This window comes from Hyla sarda, chromosome 7 (genome assembly GCF_029499605.1).
Source record: "Hyla sarda isolate aHylSar1 chromosome 7, aHylSar1.hap1, whole genome shotgun sequence".
NCBI lineage: Eukaryota > Metazoa > Chordata > Amphibia > Anura > Hylidae > Hyla > Hyla sarda.
This window is the reverse complement of record NC_079195.1, coordinates 67,059,588-67,079,919: the sequence shown is the minus strand read 5'-3', so window position 1 is coordinate 67,079,919 and position 20,332 is coordinate 67,059,588. Positions and strand designations below refer to the sequence as shown.

General features: G+C 41.9%; 1 protein-coding gene and 1 long non-coding RNA gene across 5 annotated transcripts in view; one reads left to right on the top strand and one right to left on the bottom strand.

The window, feature by feature from the left end:
* The window catches only part of PDE6C (phosphodiesterase 6C), a 73,658-nt gene that overhangs the window by 40,190 nt on the left and 13,136 nt on the right, over positions 1-20,332 (bottom strand). For all 4 annotated transcript variants that reach the window (XM_056529481.1, XM_056529479.1, XM_056529480.1 and 1 more), the window contains exons 2-12: positions 14,858-15,010; positions 14,652-14,741; positions 14,117-14,257; positions 13,138-13,212; positions 10,073-10,137; positions 9,917-9,983; positions 9,717-9,764; positions 9,354-9,503; positions 7,302-7,445; positions 7,155-7,220; positions 4,868-5,014 (exon numbers count right to left, since the gene is read on the bottom strand). In XM_056529481.1, the coding sequence (XP_056385456.1) occupies positions 4,868-5,014; positions 7,155-7,220; positions 7,302-7,445; positions 9,354-9,503; positions 9,717-9,764; positions 9,917-9,983; positions 10,073-10,137; positions 13,138-13,212; positions 14,117-14,257; positions 14,652-14,741; positions 14,858-15,010 (1,146 nt within the window). The remainder of the gene's footprint in view (positions 1-4,867; positions 5,015-7,154; positions 7,221-7,301; positions 7,446-9,353; positions 9,504-9,716; positions 9,765-9,916; positions 9,984-10,072; positions 10,138-13,137; positions 13,213-14,116; positions 14,258-14,651; positions 14,742-14,857; positions 15,011-20,332) is intronic.
* LOC130281821 (uncharacterized) overlaps positions 1-20,332 on the top strand; it is a 70,373-nt gene that overhangs the window by 37,632 nt on the left and 12,409 nt on the right. The window lies entirely within an intron of this gene.

The following is a 20,332-nucleotide window of genomic DNA, read 5'->3' as shown; positions in this document are numbered from 1 at the left end:
TACCGATATTCCGGTATAAGTTATCGGCTATTTCACCACTCCCCCCCCCCCAGCCCTACAGAAGCCGCTGCAGATCAATTATTTATAGCGGGCGCTTTAAATCAATGAACTGCAGCGGCCTTTTTCGGGGCCAGAGACCGCCTCTGCCGCTGCCACCCGCTTCTCTCCCCCTGCCTGTCCTGAGTTTAACCACCGCCGCTGCCCCATTGCCTCCCCATCCCCGGTTTTATAATTACCTGTTCCTGGGGTCCGCACTACCACCGCCGCTGACCCCCCCCCCCCCGCCTAGAGACCGCCGCCACCCGCTTCTCTCCCCCTGCCGGTCCTGAGTTTAACCACTGCCGCTGCCCCATCCGCGGTTTTATAATTACCTGTTCCTGGGTAATGCCCAAAATCGTGATAACTGCTGATAATATCGACCAAACCGATAATCAGTCGATCCCTATTAAAAACCCGATAAAAAAAACAAACGGATGTAACTGGTAATAAGGGATGATAACGGATGAACAACATCAGGTTTTTTCAAAAAAATTACGGATGATAGTTATTGCCAGTTATTGCATCCGTTTTTTTTTTTCATCCGTTATTGTAGAATAACAGCAGTAAAAAAACAGGATGATACCTGTCGTGTGAAAGGGGCCTAAGTCGTCAGAAGAAAATCAGTATGACCACAAGTTCAGACTACACAGAGTTTGTTTTTCCTTCATAGACCTGGAGAAACAACATAATAGCATATTTTTTCATTTAAAAAAAAATTGCTTCATAAAAAAATTGGTAGCAAAGGTGGACCTCCCATTTAGTTATTCAGAAATAGGTCTGTGTGTTTTTTCAGGTACCCTTTTCTGTAGGCTATGAATCTGTGCAATCTCTCGCTTTTGGCTTTGTACATAGACATTAGGCACGAAGCCCACAAGCAGGGATAAAGCCACATCCCAGCACAAAGCTTATTATTATTTGGATCACAGAGCTGCCGATCCCTGTCCTCAAGCCATTTATTTCATTTGAGAATAGACTTGGCAAACCTTCATCTGCATCTTCAGTCAATGTAAATCAAGACAAGAAGCAGCACATAGTTATATTGGATTTTTCTGGGACTGTAATATTGATGGCCCGTTTTTAGAAAAAGCCATTAATATTTAGTTGATGGGGTTCTGCCATTTGGCATTGATTAAATGCATGAGGGGGTCATGACACCTCAACAAGTGCAAGAGCACCATGCATGTGGATGTGGTTGTGCTTGGTATTGCAGCTAAAAGCATCTTGGTCCCATTCAAGTTAACCCCTTAGGGATGTTTTTTTTTTTTCCGTTTTTGCACTTTAGTTTTTTCCTCCTCACCTTTTAAAAATCATAACTCTTTCAATTTTGCACCTACAGACCCATATGATGGCTTTTTTTTTTTGCGCCACCAATTCTTCTTTGTAATGACATCAGTCATTTTACCCAAAAATGTATGGTGAAACAAAAAAAAAATCATTGTGCCACAAAATTTAAGAAAAAACAGCATTTTGTAACTTTTGGGGGCTTCCGTTTCTACACAGTACATTTTTCAGCAAAAATGACACCTTATCTTTATTTTGTAGGTCCATGCGATGAAAATGATACCCTACTTATATAGGTTTGATTTTGTCGCACTTCTGGAAAAAATCATAACTGCATGCAGGAAAATGTATACGTTTAAAATTGTCATCTTCTGACCCCTATAACTTTTTTATTTTTCAGCGGTATGAGGACTCATTTCTTGCACCGTGATCTGAAATTTTTATTGGTATCATTTTTATTTTGATCTGACCTTTTCATCGCTTTTTATAAATTTCTTTATGGTATAAAAAGTGATCAAAAATACGCTATTTTGGTCTTAGGAATTTTTTTGCACGTACGCCATTGACCGTACAGTTTAAAAATGATATATTTTTATAGTTCGGACCTTTACACACGTGGCGATACCACATATGTGATCAACTTTGATTGCCGCGTCTAAAGGGTTAATAACACATGTCACCGCGATCAGGGATGTGCGCTTTTCACCACGGGTCATGCCGGCGTAACCCTGCGTTATAGAAAGGGAGCGTACACAGGGCGTATGCCCTTCGTCCCCAAGAGGTTAAAGGAGTACTCTGGTAAAAAAATAAATAATTTTTTTTTTCAACCGGTGCCAGAAAGTTAAACAGATTTGTAAATGACTTCTATTTAAAAATCTTAATCCTTCTAGTGCTTATCAGCTGCTGTATGCGTCACAGGAAGTTCTTTTCTGTTTGAATTTCTTTTCTGTCTGACCACAGTGCTCTCTGCTGACACCTCAGTCCATGTCAGGAATTGTCCAGAGCAGGAGAGGTTTGCTATGGGGATTTGCTCCTACTCTGGACAGTTCCTGACATGGACAGAGGTGTTAGCAGAGAGCACTGTTGTCAGACAGAAAAGAAATTCAAAAAGAAAAGAACTTCCTCTGGAGTATACAGTAGCTGATAAGTACTGGAAGGGTTAAGATTTTTAAATAGAAGTAATTTACAAATTTGTTTAACTTTCTGGCACCAGGTGATTAAACATTTTTTTTTCACTGGAAAAAAATATATAGAAGTATGTGATGAAAGAACATTGGTATTTCTAAAAATGTATGTATAGCTGTCTGATACTAAGATGACGTAATAGATTGGGGATGGGGCAAATGTTAAGGACTTTCAGATAGATGATGCATAAAGGAGGAGACAATGATGCGTATATGTATTAGAAGGACTGCGCAAGAGATGATGTAATGCGGTAAATGGATGCAAAGGACGATCCAATCTGACACAGTTACAATTGGAAAAGGCGTGCGTAAAATGGTATGCTGGAAAGAGAGGAAAAGAATAATCACATATACAGGTATGTCAGGTAAAATACCATATTATATTAAATCCGTGCTGATATTCATGAGAGATTTCCCACATCTCATTAAGACCATGGGGCGATAATGTACACATCTTGTACATCCAGAACATTTCGAGTCTCTTCAACTGTTCAAATCTGTTGTTAGTTGCGGTCGGTACGTAGTCAATAGGTGTAATAATAATAGACTTTAGACTGTTCGGATGAGCTAGAAAAACATGTTTGGAAACTCCATGTAATAAAAACGTATTTTTGATGTTTTGACGGTGCTGATTTAGTCTGAGATGCAGTGGACGAGTGGTGCGTCCTATATAGGGCAATCGACAAGTGAGATGAAATTTAATAGGAAAACTGTCGCCTGTTGATGATGAAGTAAAGTTTTTCAACCCATTCAAAATTTGTAGACAGCATAAATATTGGGTCCTCTTACATTTGTAGCTAATGTTTTTAAGTGGTCTCCCTAGAAGGTCCTTATAAACAACGTCTTTGTTCAACTGTCACCTAATCTGTCTGGGAGCCAGAATGGTCTTAAGTGAAGCTGATCTTCTGTACGTGAACCAGGGTTGTGGTGGGAGGACTTTGGAAAGGTGAGGGTCTGTTTTTAGTATATGCCAGTGCCGTGTGACTATACTTTATTGTAGTATGTGGGCCTCTTTATTGTAGGTTGTAATGAAATTAGATGAGAAAGTATTATTTTCTTTGTGATCCTCTTTCTGCTTGTTTTGGTTGTCAGACAATCTTTCTGTGTGAGTATTTTAGTACGATTATAAGCATTGTTTAATACTTTGGTAGGGTAATGTTTTTCTTTGAAGTGTTCTTGCACAATTGAGGACTGTTTTTTGAAAGTTTCTTGATTGGAACAATTTTTCCGTATTCTTTTATATTGACTGGACAGTATGTTCAGTAACCATTTTTTGAAATGTGAACTATGAAAATCCAAATAGCTATTGGCATCCACCTTTTTGAAAAAGGTGGATGTGATAAATAATAGTTCATTGTGAGGGATACAAATGTCCAGAAAATTGATACTGTTTCAATTTTCTGGACCCGGATCTTTGTGATGTCGACAAATTTAGAATGGGTTGGAAAACTTTACTTCTTCATCAACAGGTGAGAGTTGTCCTATTAAATTTCATCTCACTTGTTTGTCCGACCATGTCATATATATATAATACAGTGTCCCAATTGCCCTTAGGAGTATATAGGACGCACCATTCGTCCACTGCATCTCAGACTAAATCAGCACCATAAAAACATCAAAAAGAAGTTTTATTACATGGAGTTTCCAAACATGTTTTTCTAGCTCATCTGAACAGTCTAAAGTCTATTATTATTACACCTATTGACTACGTACCGATCGCAACTAACAACAGATTTGAACAGTTGAAGAGACTCGAAATGTTCTGGATGTACAAGATGTATCCAAAGGATAGGGGATAAGATGTCTGATCGCCAGCAGTCCCGCTGCTGGGACCCCCGGCGATCTCCGTGCAGCACCTGCATTCTATGCATGGCTGCGTCTCCAGTTTTGGAAACCTCCGGGTTTTTTCTGGGACTGGAGACGTGACGTCACACCACACCCCTCCATTCATGTCTATGGGAGGGGCGTGGCAGCCATAACGCCCCCTCCCATAGACATGAATGGAGGGGGGCGTGGCGTGACATCATGTCTCCAGTCCCGGAAACTACGAGGTTTCCGAGACTGGAGACGCATCCCCGCATAGAATGTGGGTGCTGCACGGAGATTGTGGGGGGTCCCAGTGGCAGGCCCCAGCGATAAGACATCTTATCCCCTATCCTTTGGATAGGGGATAAGATGTATTTGGCCAGGATACCCCTTTAAATTTCCTTAGAGATAGCAGCAGCAGCTTTTGTTGTGGAGAGAGGGGAGAGAAATCTTGGAGGACATATAAACTCGACAATAGTGCATTTAATATAATAAAGAAATGATAATAGTAAACTATCATTACAATGAGGAAACATTATCCAGGTCAGGCTCTTTACCTCAGCAGGCACCTTAAATTTATCCACTGCGTTCAATTCTACAAACAGTCTTATGCCGCTCTTGATGAGCTCGTGCTCGGACACCGGCAGGTCACTAAAGTGGAATTCATATAGTTCCAGCGCCGCTGGGTCTGGCAGCTCTTCTTTCTGTTCAAAAGAAGATAAACACTGGTGAGTAGATGGATCTTATTATTCAGGTCTAAGACTTTCCGTAACTTGTGAATTTGTTTTACAAAGGTGTGCCACTGCTTTTATAAGCTATTTGATAGAACAGCACAAAGACAAAAAAACACATGGGCAATAGGGCGATGACTACGAAGATTATGTTTCTGTTAAAATTGCTTTTAATGTATTTCCAAAAAAGTGACATTTACAGATTGTATTTTATTAAGATTTCACTTATTTTTCTCTTCTATTCTTTTCCATCAGGTTCCTATTGCTCCTTAAAGGGGTACCCCGGTGGAAAACTATTTTTTATAAATCAACTGGTGCCAAAAAGTTAAACAGATTTGTAAATTACTTCTATTTAAAAATCTTAATCCTTTCAGTACTTTTCTGCTGCTGTATACTACAGAGGAAGTGGTATAGTTATTTTCTCTCTGACCACACTGCTCTCTGCTGACACCTCTGTCCGTGTCAGGAACTATCCAGAGCAGGAACAAATCACCATAGCAAACTTCTCCTCCTCTGGACAGTTCCTGACAAGGACAGAGGTGTCAGCAGAGAGCACTGTGGTCAGACATTAAAGAACAATACAACTTTCTCTGTAGTATACAGCAGCTGCTAAGTACTGCAAGGATAAAGATTATTAAATAGAAGGAATTTACAAATCTGTTTTAAATCAGGTTAAAACATAATACAGGTTTTATAATAAGTATTTAGCATAGGTTTCCTAAATCATATTAGTGTTTAGCATAGTTTGGGCTTTAGTCCAGTTTCACACATGCGTAATATGGTGGTATTGCATCTGCAATTCCTGGACTGGGGTGTGATGACCCAAACTGACAGCTGGAAGTTGTTGTCACAAGAAACGTTGTTGGGTTGGGACTTGCAGCAGTGTTCGATTAGGTTTCCACGCAGGTTTTTTTGTAGCATTTTTTTTTTTGTTACTGCCACTACAGTTTTTAGCCAAAGTCAGAAATGGATTGAGTAGGAGAAGAAGTATAAGCCTTTCCCTTATATTTCCCATTCCTTTTGAATACACTTCTGGATTTGGCATAAAAACTGCATTGCCAGTATGAAAATCTAGCCTTATGGACACAAAAATGCTGTTATATTACAACCATGTGAAAGTGGACATAGTTTGTGGTCAAGTGGTGGAACAGTAGGAAAGAGCACCACATGGGGATGAATGGGTGTGTTCAAGGAAAACTGTCATCCTGTTCACCCACACTAAACCCAATACACTGGGATATAGTGCGGGGGAACAGGAGACCGATGAGGGGTCTCTGACTAAAATACGTACCTGCAGCCCGGAGCGGTGTCCCTCTGAAGGTTCGCTTCTTTCTTCGGTGAATTGTGCACAGGAGGCGGGTTCAATGGGCGAATTTGAATATTCATTGGCGCTGGTTACGTGAGCGCTCAGTAGGTGCAATCACTCACGTGACCAGCACCCATGATTATTCAAATTCATCCGGTGGGACATTGCTCCGGGCTGCAGGAGTGCATTTTAGTCAGAGACCCCTCATTGGCCTCCTGTTCACCCGCACTATAACCCAGTGTATTGGGTTTAGTGTGGGTGAACGGGATGACCGTTTTTCTTTAAGAAAATTATCATTAGCAGTTTTTATCTTGCTGAAGGTCCTGTTAGGAGTCTCTATAACTGAATCCATGCTTTTTTTGGGGGGAAAATAGCACTGAGCAGTACTTTTTTTTCTTCAAAATGACAGACCATGTCATCCAATCTAGAACTGTGTCATGTTTTTTGGCTCTAACAGAGAACAGTGTCTTCTTTTTTTTTTTAGAGACCTTCAGTTTTTGATCTTGATATTGTGCTGATATTTCATAAACAGTTTTTCATAGTGTTTTTCACCTATGTCACTGAAACAACATCTTAGCCTACATTTATTAATTAGTTTATGCTGAGTTTTGGTGCATACTGTACTTTTATAAAGTTGGAAATGCCATATTTGAGTAAACATATGACAATTGCCAGAAAGTACAGAGGAAAGTGTTTGTGCTTCTAACCTTTTAGATTGATTTATTAGAAAGCCACAAAACCACAAATTTCAGTGCAAACATAAGCAGGCACAAAACACCTACTATTCTGTTCATGCAAGCATCTTACCAATATCTTCACAAGCTCTTTCGGCTCACAGTCATCCACGTCCTTCTGTAACTTTTCTTTAGTTTTCTAAAATGAAAATAATGTCTTGGTTAGATGCCACATTTCTGCTTCTTCCAAACTAAAATAAAATAACATTAAGACATTTACCAGAATACTCTGAAGTTCTAGAGGCGTGCACTTCATTTGGTACATTAGCATCTCCTGGGCAATGTCTTTTCTGTTTTCTAGTTTATTAATTCTGTCATAGGTATCAGTATTCAGAACTGACCATCCCAGAAACTGGGTCAGGGTCTGGAATAAATACAGTTATATCAATGCTATGAAACAACACAATGTAACATATATTGATTACTACATATCATATAATTCCAGACAGACACCTGACTGTAGATATGACTATGCATCTTTTATAACCTTAATATTGGTCCGTCAAGAATTTACAAATCTTCTTTCTGATGGACTTGTAGAGTCTAATATGAAGTCAAACAAGGAGTCATATCATGATTGAATAACAAGGATAACAACATCTCCAGATGGTTGTGCATCTGCTATGGAGTTCCCCTGCTTGGCCACTTCACGCCATAACCACATTGCATAAGATGTTGTTCTGTGGTTTGACTTTGTCTTCAAAAGGACTGACTCATATTAAAGGCCTAAATTTGGACAATCAGGTTATAAAAACTTAAACCGGTAGGTTTCTGTCATCAAAAATATCTAGGTCTATATGGGCAAAAGTCTTTTGTATTACAACTCTTTTAACCAAACATATAAACTTTTAATTCTGATACTTTGAATGGCCATAGACATGTTGGGAAATCTGTTAGCTGACTATTGTATATAGCAAGCTTTATAAGCTAGCTTGTAGAGCTCACCCAAAGATATCGCTCACAAGGTCAAAAGAAATTCCAACCTGCCCCTTATTATCTACCTATCCATCTATCCATCTATCTATCTATCATTTATCTATCTACCTATCCATCTATCTATCTATCTCATATCTATCTATCTACTATCCTACCTACTTTCTTCTATCCATCTATAGTTATGTTACTCACTGGATATGTGGACCACCTAAGCCACATTTAACACTAGCTAGACTGGGGTGCAAAGTCTGTTCTTCAGCCTTAATTTCCAAAGCAGCAGCAGCAGCAGCAGCGATGAAGCAGTAGCAAAATCAGGAACAAAGCCAAGGATCCTCACCAGGAGAGAGGTCAGAATGCAACAGACCAAAGGATGAGCGTAGTCAGAAACTTAGGCAAGGGTCGAAACAAGGAGTAAAACAACAGGTACCAGGTGAACAATCCAAAGGGTGGGGCAGCAGAGTAATCCAGAAACAATGCCAATGTCAAGTCAGAATCAGGAGTCAAGAACAGAAAAGCAAATGTTACAGCCTGCGCTCCGGTCGCACATCGCGGCTGCGATTGCATTGTCCCTGCTCCCGGCGGGGCCAGGATTCGCAACGCGGGACATGCCTGCATGCGAACCCCGGCCCGTCACTTACCTCGCTCCTCTGCCACCTCCTCCACTGTGTCTAGGCTCCAGCGAGCGTGCCCCTGTCTACTAGGGTGTGCGCGCACGCTGGAGCCCTGAAATTTAAAGGGCCAGTACTCCCATAATTATGTTTAACACCTGACACTACTCTATATGTCCCTGCACCTCCCACACTTCCCTGCCGGATCTTCAGTGCTCATTGCCTAAGAGAAAGCGTTCCCATAGCCTGTTTTGCCTACCCGTGTTTCCAGACCTTCCTGCTACGTTCACTACGTCTCTGCCTCATTCTCTGGTACCCCCTCTAGCCCAGTTACCTGTGTGGTCAAGCCGTGTCAGGGGTAAGGACCTGGGTGTCGCCTGCCGCAGCAAATCCATCCTGCTTTGTGGCGGGCTCTGGTGAAGACCAGCGGCACCATAGACTCCGCTCCCCGATACGGTGCGAGTCATCAGCCACACAGGTAGAGGATCCACTACCAGCTCCGTGACAGCCCGCATTCAGGTGCGTGACAGCAATATAGTGGAACAATAGCAAGACAAAGGAACGGATCTTAACTGTAGAGAACATGGGCACACCAAATTCCTCTTAGACAGTCAAGTCCAGACTCAGCCAAGAGCATTGATTTTCCTGGCAGCCCAACACTGACAATCTATCTCATGTATTTATAGAGAGTGTATCCCTGTAGATTAATGGCAGGGTTACTTCCTTACTTCAGTGATTTGCTCGTCATACTCATCGAATGGTTTCCCATCCTTCCTGTTGTAAAATGTCGCTACACCCACAATCTCCTCCTTTTTGTTCACGATGGGCAGGGATAAGACATTTTTAATACACCACCCCGTCTCATCCACCGGCTCTTTCTAAAAAGATAAAGCAAAATGATCATTGTTCTGACACCAACATGTTCTGTAGAACTCCACAGAAAGAACTGAATATAATGATGTATTTGTAGACACAGTGCACGATTACTGATACTCACCATTGCAAACCTATTATCTGATCCATGGTACAATATAATTGTAGTCAATAAGCAAAATATAAGAAATAACACATCTACATGATCATTTACTCACCTGAAATTTAAAGTAATCATCTGCCGCTGCATTCATCATGTTGCAAATCTGAATTATGGAAAAAATTAAGTAGGTGATCACCATCATGACTTGTATAAAATAATTTTTATATATATATATATATATATATATATATATATATATATACTGAACCTACAATTAAAATAATTATAAAGAATATAATGTAAAATGCAACTTACAAATCCATTTTCAGCTACATAGCTGGGCAGTCCACTCACAAGAGACCAATGATCCTCGGGGGGAGTACTTTAATAACAAAAAAATAATAGGAAATCGAGAGTGCTGGGGGGGATTAACAATAACAGTCATTGTGGTACAAGGGATTAATGTCTTACGGGATGACTTTGATTTCTTCTTTTCCATGTAAAAGATAATCAATAATCTTGTAAAAATTAACTTCCTGAGCAAGAAAGAGAAACAGCAGTTCAGTTTTGCTTTTGGAATTTTCCGAAGAAAATAAACACAAAGAAATAACATTATTTTAATGTCTGGTTGCCCCATCACATAATGAATATTATGGATGTAGAGGTCATTAGATCACCAAGTAGTGTCCAAGTATGGCATTATTAGGCTATATCAGCTATTTACAATAGTGCTGGTGAACCTACTCAATTATCTTAAAGGAGTTTTCCAGAACTTAGAATAGGCTAACATTATAAGATCCAAGGGGGGTCCAGCTTCCAGTACCCCCACTGATCAGCTGTTTAAAGGGACAAAAATGGGGACAGTTATAGCTCTATACATTTTGTTGGGGTTATACTTGGTATTGCAGCTTTGGTAATTGGGATTGAGCTGCAGTACCAGACACAGCCAGTAAAAAAAGGTAACACCACTACTGCCTGTCCTTAAAGCAATTATGCATCCTTTTTCTAAAGAAAAATAATGTGCTGCTGACGTGGGAAGAAAATAGAAAAAAAAAAACATGGGTCACAGCAGATAGTGGATCCTCTGGGCCTGTGTGGGTGATGATGTGTGCCAGGGAACGGAGTCTAAGGTACTGCTGGTTTTCACCATATCCCACCGCAAGGCGGGATGGTCTTGCTGCGGCAGGTGGCACCCAGGTCGCTACCCGTGGCACGACTCGTCCACACAGGTTGCTGGGTTGTGGCGTGGCACAAAAGGAAACTGGCAAGATGAGGTCAAGGTAGCAGTAGGTAAGAGCAGGTGGCACAGGTGCAGGGTCAGGTAACGGAACAAGGATCAGGAACACGGATATCAGGAACACAGTATGCTTTCACTAGGGCACAAGGCAACAAAGATCCATCAGGGAACAAAGGGAGAAGCTGATACTTAAAGACAAGGTGCAGGTGTAGACACTTAATTAAATACTTGAGTACTGGCCCATTAAATGTAAGAGCTCCGTCACACGCGTGCCCTAGGAGGTGGAGGCACACCCGCCGGGGCTGCGGGAACAGAAAGACCAGGGAGGTGAGTGACGGGCTGGGATTTGCATGCGGGCGCATCCCGCGATGCGAATCCCAGCCCTGCCAGGACCAGGGACATGACAAGAGAGCGCTCACGACCAGCGTGTCTGGCCAGAGCGCAGATGTTACAACATGCTTACCTAGCCCTTATCCCTTATAGCTCCTGTTCTCCTCTTGACAGTACCCCGGTCTTCTCTCTTCTTCCTGCTTCCAAGATGGCTGCTTGAAGCAAATCTGCCGACTTAGCCAATCACTAGCTGTGGCAGCGTCCTGTCTCTACCAGTGATTGGCTGAGCGGGCAGGTCCTGCACCAAGGGAGTATCTTAAAAGCAGGAAGAAGAGAGAAAATGGAGGGACCAGATGGAGGCAACTGGAAGTTGTGGGGGACCAGAGTTAGGTTAGTATGTTTTCTTCTATCCCGCCTTTTGCATTTGCATTTCTTAGGTTGTTTTGTTCCCCTCTGTGTAAGACCCTTCACATTTATTAACATTAGCTAGAGCTTGGGTATATCCTAAATTCTGGTGCATTGTACCCAAATCTCTCATATACATCACATCCTTACCTCACAACTTAAACCCATATAGGGGAAATATAGAAGCTCAAATCACTAGGCGTGAAGACTCCAGAATGACAACAGAAGCCATATCAACCCTTTAAAAAAAAAACCTATAGACATTTTTTGCAGCAGAATGAACCTAAGTGCTAGTGTCTTCAGCAGCCAAGATGTGACCACATCTCCAAACACAGCCATAACAACAGATGCAACCATGGCAGCTGAGGTGAATCTATCTTAAAATTCAAATTATTATTGAGGAGTAGTGTTGCTCGCCAATATTCGCAATGCGAATTTTATTCGCGAATATCCGTGAATTCGCGAATATTCGCGAATATAGCGCTATATATTCGTAATGATGAATATTCGATTTTTTTTTCACAGTACACATCACAGTGATCATCCCTCGCTAATTTGCGCATATGCGAATAATCGCTTATGCTAATTTTTGTATATGCTAATTTTCGCATACGCGAAAAAATTTGAATATTACGAATATGCGAATATTCGCGAATATATGACGAATATTCGTCCATACATTCGCGAATTGGAATATGGCCTATGCCGCTCAACACTATTGAGGAGGTATGTTTGTAATTTACGATTATGAGGATGGCCGGCATTAGGACCTCCCTAGACGTCAATGTATTCCATGCAGTATTCTGCTGAAAGAATAAACATGTCAGAATTTTTTTTTATTTCCAGTGTGAATAGTGCAGAAGAATCCCATTGAAACCAACAGGAAGCTGCTGCACTGGAAATATTTTGAGTGCAATTCCTGAGTGGAATTCATCCTGGAAATTGGTGTGAACATACCCTTACACTGACAAAGTATTGTACCGGTGATCTGAAGTAAGCTGAATGGCATAAACTGAAAAAAATCTAACAAAAAATAAAAACATTTTTGTACAAATCTGGTCAGCCAATAAAGATTTTTGATGCCCACAATCCCAGCGATCAGCCAATGAACAGGCCTTTGGTCATTCGTCTACAGATCGCTGGGTTCTTTACAAGGGGCAGTAATCTGTCTGGTGATAATCTCCCCATGTACCAGGCCCTGAGCTTTTGTCTTGATTACTTGTCATCTTACTTGTTTGTTACCTTGCCAATTACAAAACACTGCGGAATATGTAGGCGCCATACAAACAGAAATTATTCTAATAAATTCAAACAGAACATGCCCCCCCCATTTTAAATCTTTGTGATCTTCTAAGTGAATCTTTTGGAGGAGAGAGTAAAAATTGTCAGAGCATTTGTCACGTGTTAGACTGTAGCCATGCTGAGATATAGTACGGGCCCAGAGAAGTCTATGAGTGGCATATTTGTAATGTATATGAGTGGCTACGTGCATGAAGGCAATAAGGAGAAGAGGGTTTATATCACACACCATTTAAATGTAGCATAGAACAAAGGCCTTACAAACCCTTCCATCGGGGGTCTTTGGTCCTTTATAAGGTGGTACTTCTCCCAGTAGGATTGGCCATTGTTCGTAGAACTCCTAATAAAAATAGGAATCACAAGTAAAAGTAAAATGTGAATGAGCATACATATCATATATGCACTGTGCTATTACTCTGAATATATAGATTTAAGACAATAGACCTTACTTTAGGACATTCCAATACAAATGACAAGGTTTCAGGTACAAAACCAATAAAAATGTATAAAAGAAAGTAAATAGTTTATAAAGTAGGTACAGAACTTTAATCACAATAATTTTTGAATGAAGATAGATATGAGATAGATGCCGACCTGTTGCTCCATTCAGAAAAAAGGAACTTAGGTGCCATCTTTAAGATTGGGGGGGGGGGGGCACAGCAGTTAGACCCCCACAAGCTCATACTTAGGGTGCGTTCACACGGCCGTCTGTCCCCATTTTTTTTTCACGTTTAGGTTCCATTGTTGCTGCTTGTAAACGGATTTCAAACGGTTGTAAAATAATCCCACTGATGTCAATGGGATTTTTTTTACAATCCTTTCACATTTGTTTGCACCCGTCTGCGCTCATTTCCATTTTTTTTTTTGTACAAAAGAAAAGACGGAGCATGCAGTATTTTTTCTCCCATCAAAAAAACGGAAGAAAAAATGGATACAGTAAATTTAACATTGAAGTCTATGGAAAATGGATGAGCCTTTAATGTCATCCGTTTTTTCAATCTGTTTTTTCAATCAGTTTTTTTTATCCATTTTTACTTCTGAGCATGCTCAGAACCCAACAAAAATGTTTTATTTTGGGGTTTATTAACTCAACAATAACGGATACAAATGGATAACATCCGCTTGCATCCGTTATTGTTGTTTTTAAAAAAAAGTTTTTATTTTTGAAGGGAAAAGAACAGGATGGGTCTAGACGGCCGTGTGAACTCAGCCTTACACCTTCATATTATATCTGTAGAAGTCACCTTTTCTTTTGTCATGTCCAGCAATGCCACAGAGTACCGTTCACAGTTCAGATATATCCTGACAGTGTAGAGAGCCTTGTGAAACTGGCGTTCAATGTCTGTAAGTTCCTCAAACACTTTGTTGGCGCACCAAAGGAGGATCTATGGAGAGGAAACGTGGTCAGTGGTGTCGTGAAAGACAAAGAAACACATGTCTGATCAAAATCTGTTGCACTGTGTTTTTCTAGATTTTATCTAAGTTTTCTCACCATGGTTTACTTTGGTAACTTTTGTGTAATATATACATATATATATAGATTCCAGGTTTATATAGGTCAGGCAATCCACCCTGTGTGGATGAGAACAACGGATGTAACAGTGTGGCAGTATGAAAATGGTGTCCCACCTGTTGTTCCATCATCTGAAACATGGCACAGTGCTGGACCTATGGAAAGTTGCCTGATATATATATAGGAAGAGGGTATGAGTATTCTCCTTATGGAGACGGCACCACTCCTGGTGTATGAATATTGAAAGCATGCATTGATCTTCTTACCTGACTTTTTCTGGATTCAACATTATGAAGGTAGTTTATATGATTCTGTTTAAGAGCCATGGATATAAAGTCTAGATATTTGGTGAAGACCTGCAATAATGAGAAAAATATATATGATATATATAGTATACATTATTATATGTGAGTGGATTCCATTTTTATATAATGCTTTTTTTCAATACAAAAACATTTTGTTTCTTGTTTACCGCTTCATCTTCCTTAGTAAAAGCTGGGGCATTCTGTTTGTTAATGGCCATTATGACGGCTAGGACCTCCTTTCCATACATGATGGGTGTAGCCAATAGATTGTTCGTAGTGTAGCCAGTCTGCTTGTCTGAAAAGTCCGAGAAGTGGGTGTTCTGTAGACAGAGACACATGTTTGAATATAGTTCAGCCACAATAACTGTGTACTGGAACAATGGGTTAGATCAGACATGAAGGCAATAATCTGGTTATTTTGTCCATCAGAGGTTTTACACAGTCTTAATGCGCATTTTGCAGCTTGGCCCAGTTATTATATAATATTTTATGCTTTTGTTGGTTCTCTGGTCCGGGCTGGGTCATTATTGATGGAAGATCATAGGCAAAATAAATGCAGCAGCCTGAAGAGTTCGGATGTGTTAATAGAGGCAATGGAGGAAATGATAATGGTCATAGTGGATGGAGGGTTTTCTCTATTGATAAGAGGGCTGCACAGTTGGTAGTGATGGAATAAATAAGGCACAACCTAAACAGTGTTTGCTGGATGAATAGTGGGGTTCCCTTGATGTAAGATGCGGTGAAACAATCCAGAAATGCCAGTAAATGAAACAAGGCACAAGTCTTTACAAAATAAATAATAGGTAATTTATAGAATTCATAGCACAATCTCTTGCAATATCACAGAGGTAACAACAGTTGGAATATGGGAGTGCCTTGGAGATAAACAAAGTAATGTATTGGGGTCCCCCAAAACAGACTATATCCCACTACAGCCCTTTGAAAATAGTATTCTAGTCCTTTGCATCTTCACTGAGGGTTTCACACTGGTTGGCTCCGTGCAATATAACAGTTTTTACTGATCCGAGCTGCAATGCCCATTGTGGTGTACAGGTCCTTCACTGACATGGTTCAGTTTGAAGCTCTGAAGGGACCTAAAGGTACTATGTAGCTCCTGTACAAGGTTTCCCCTTGGTTTTTGTATTTGTATCTGCTCTCCTTCTTTGCAGTAGTTTATTATCCTCCAGGCATTGTTCACTCTAAGCTAGACTAAACAGAATTTCCTCTCTCTAAGAGGATAGAGGCGGGGCTAGAGTAGGCACCACCCATCCTGTATTGAATATTCCTAAATGCAATGCAATGTACTTATGTAAGTGAATGGGCTCCCTCACTCACAGCCAGTAACTGTTAGAGCGAGTACTCCAGCCGGTCACACTGGCCGTGAATGCTTTCTCCCTCTATCCTCCGGCGGGCCCAGGATTCGCATCGGGGGACGCGCCCGCATGCGAATCTCGGGCCGTCGCTCACCTCCTCCTTCTTCTGTCTCCTCCATGTTCTCACACCTCCAGTGTGCACGTCCCCGCCTCCGAGGGCACATGCACACCAGAGCTCTGAGATTTAAAGGGCAAGAGCGCCCTTAATTAGTGTTTGCACCTGTCCCTTCTCTATAAGTATGTGCACTTCCCTCTACCTCTTGCCGGATCTTTGTGTGCCCAGTGCCCCAGTGAAAGCGTTTATTGTGTCTTGCCTTACTGTGTTCCTGACCTACCTGCTCCATGACCTGACCTTGCTCCTGTGCCGCCTGCTTACTGACCTCTTGCTTCATCCCTGTTCTCGCTACCATGCTGCCTGCCCTGACCTTCTGCTATCCTGACTACGAGTTGCCATATCCCTCTTGTACCATGTTTCCTCCTCAGTCGCCTGTGTGAACAAGTCATGTCAGGGGTAGCGACTTAGACTTAGACTCCACTCCCTGACACGGCCAAAGCCATCATCCACACAGGCTCAGCAGATCTACTACCTCCTTGCCACTTACAGTAACAATGGTATATAATAGTATATCAGGCACAAATAACATAGAACAGTGCAATAGCATCAAATGCAACAACAAGACAGTAAATGTCTAACAACCAATAATCATCCAGCCGTCCAATGAGACACTGTATATAAATGTTCTTCCTTTTGGTGGCTGGACAATGTTTGTACTTTTTGTTTAGTTTATATGTTCTTGTAAAAAAAAAACACTAAAAGTTAAATAAAGAGAATATCTGAAAAAAAAATTGTGCCTTGTATGGTTTATACTATGCCAAAAGTGACACAAACATAGTGCCTAAATAGTATGGCCACATAATATCTACATAATTGTGCCACAAAGTGCCCTAATTCCAGATGTAAAATAATATCAGACATGTTAAATAATAAAAAAAAAAATTCCAGAAAGCAAGTATAGTACAGATTGCATGAGATGGGGATTGGGTGGTGAATAAAATAAACTAAAGTACTTTAATTTTTAAGGTCCTCACAGGGTCCGGTCCTTATGTTATTTATATATAAATATATATATATATATATATATATATATATATATACTTGCTGAATACCCAGCGTTGCCCGGTTATTCCTTCCTAATCCTTGTTGGGGAGGAAAATAAAGGAGGAAGCGTTTGACTTCATATCCCGTCCTCATATATTGTTGTCATATCCCAACCCCATATCCTGTCCTCATATCCTGACCTCCTATCCCGTCATCATATCCCAACCTCATATCCCATCCTCACATCTCGTCCTCATATCCAGGCCTCCTATCCCAAACTCTTATCCCAACCTCCTATCCTGTCCTCCTATCCTGACCTCCTATCCCATCCTCCTATCCCGACCTCCTATCTCAACCTCCTATCTTAATCTCCTATCTCAACCTCCTATCCTGACCTTCTATCCTGTCCTCCTATCCCATCCTCCTATCTCGACCTCCTATCATGTCCTCCTATCCCGTCCTCCTATCTTGACCTCCTATCTCGACCTCCTATCCCATCCTCCTATCTCGACCTCCTATCCCAACCTCCTATCCTGACCTCCTATCTCGACCTCCTATCCCATCATCCTATCCCGACCTCCTATCCCGTCCTCCTATCTCAACCCCCTATCCCGTCCTCCTATCTCCACCTCTTATCCCGACCTCCTATCTCAACCTCCTCTCCCATCCTCCTATCCTGACCTCCTAGCCCGACCTCCTATCTCGACCTCTTATCCCGTCCTCCTTTTCCCCCCTCCTATCTCCACCTCATATCCGGTCCTCATATCCCGACGTCCTAACTCGACCTCCTATCCCGACCATCCCGTCCTCCTATCTTGACCTCCTATCTTGACCTCCCATCCTGTCCTCATATTCCGACCTGTAATATGTGTACCAGGTATTGAAATATCTCCAGCCGTACAGAAGTTATGTGGGAACATACATTTCCCATTGATTTGCATGGGAATTTGCATTAAACAAAACCCCCAACCCTCACAAATGGGGGTAGTTAAGGATTAAATTAACTATCCTATATTTTAAGTGGACATATAAGTAACATGTGACCAAGTATTATCGAGATATCTCCAGCCGTTTGGAAGTTATGCAGTAACATACATTTCCCATAGACTTGTATAGGACTTTAAACATAAACCCCGCCCCTGGCAAATGGGGGTAAGTAAGGGTTAAATCTCCTAGCCTATGTTTGTTGTTGACATATAAGTAACATGTGTGCCAAGTTTCATGTTAATATCTTTAGCCGTTTGGAAATTTTTTGGAACATACATACACACACACACACACCTCCTATCCCATCCTCCTATCCCGTCCTCCTATCCCGTCCTCCTATCCCGTCCTCATATCTCAACCTCCTTTCCCTTCCTCCTTTCCCGTCCTCCTGTCTCGACCTCCTTTCTCGTCCTCCTATCCCGTCCTCCTATCCCGTCCTCCTCTCCTGTCCTCCTTTCCCATCCTCATATCTCGACCTCCTTTCCTGTCCTCCTATCCTGTCCTCCTATCCAGTCCATCTATCCTGTCCTCCTATCCCGTCCTCCTATCCCGTCCTCCCATCCCGTCCTCCCATCCCTTCCTCCCATCCCGTCCTCCCATCCCGACCTCCCATCCCGACCTCCCATCCCGACCTCCCATCCCGACCTCCTATCCCGACCTCCTATCCCGACCTCCTATCCCGTCCTCCTATCCCGTCCTCCTATCTCGACCTCTTATGTCGTCCTCCTATCTCGACCTCCTATCCCGACCTCCTATCCCAGTCCTCCTATCCCGGTCCTCCTATCCCGGTCCTCCTATCCCGGTCCTCCTATCCCGGTCCTCCTATCCCGGTCCTCCTATCCCGACCTCCTATCCCGACCTCCTATCCCGACCTCCTATCCCGACCTCCTATCCCATCCTCCTACTATCCCGACCCGTAATATGTGTACCAGTTATTGAAATATCTCCAGCCGTACGGAAGTTATGTGGGAACATACATTTCCCATTGATTTGCATATGACTTTAAACAAAAACCCCGTCCCTCACAAATGGGGGTAGTTAAGGGTTAAATTAACTATTCTATATTTTAAGTGGACATATAAGTAACATGTGACCAAGTATTATCAAAATATCTCCAGTCGTTTGGAAGTTATGAAGTAACATATATTTCCCATTGACTTGTATGGGACTTTAAACATAAACCCCGCCCCTGGCAAATGGGGGTGAGTAAGGGTTAAATCACCTATCCTATCCTATGTTTGTTGTTGACATATAAGTAACATGTGTGCCAAGTTTCATGTTAATATCTTTAGCCGTTTGGACCTGATGCTGGAACATACACACATACATACATACACACACACGTTGAGATATATATATATATATATATATATATATATATATATATATATATATTAGCTGAGCACCTGGCGTTGCCCGGGTTTTCCTTCCCAATCCTTTTTGGGGAGTAAAATAAACAAAGGAGGAAGCTTTTGACTTCATATCCCATTCTCATATATTGTTGTCATATCCCGACCTCCTATCTCGTCATCATATCCCGACCTCCTATCCCGACCTTCTTGTCCTCATTTCCCGTCTTCCTATCTCGTACTCCTTTCCCGTCCTCATATCTCGACCTCCTTTCCTGTCCTCCTATCTCGACTTCCTTTCCCGTCCTCCTTTCCCGTCGTCCTTTCCCGTCGTCCTATCCCGTCCTCCTATCCCGTCCTCCTATCCTGTCCTCCTATCCTGTCCTCCTATCCCGTCCTCCTATCCCGTCCTCCTTTCCCGTCCTCCTTTCCCGTCCTCCTTTCCCATCCATTCCATCTGTCCCGTCCTCCTATCCCATTCTCCTATCCCAACCTCCTATCCCGACCTCCTATCCCGTCCTCCTATCCCGTCCTCCTATCATGTCCTCCTTTCTCGACCTCCTATCCCGTCCTGCTATCCCGTCCTCCTATCCCGACCTCCTATCCCGTCCTCCTATCCCGACCTCCTATCCCTACCTCCTATCCCTACCTCCTATCCCGAACTCCTTTCCCGACCCGTAATATGTGTACCAGTTATTGAAATATCTCCAGCCGTACGGAAGTTATGTGGGAACATAACTTTTCCGATTAATTTGCAAGGGACTTTAAACAAAAACCCTGACACTCACAAATGGGGGTAGTTAAGGGTTAAGTTAACTATTCAATATTTTAAGT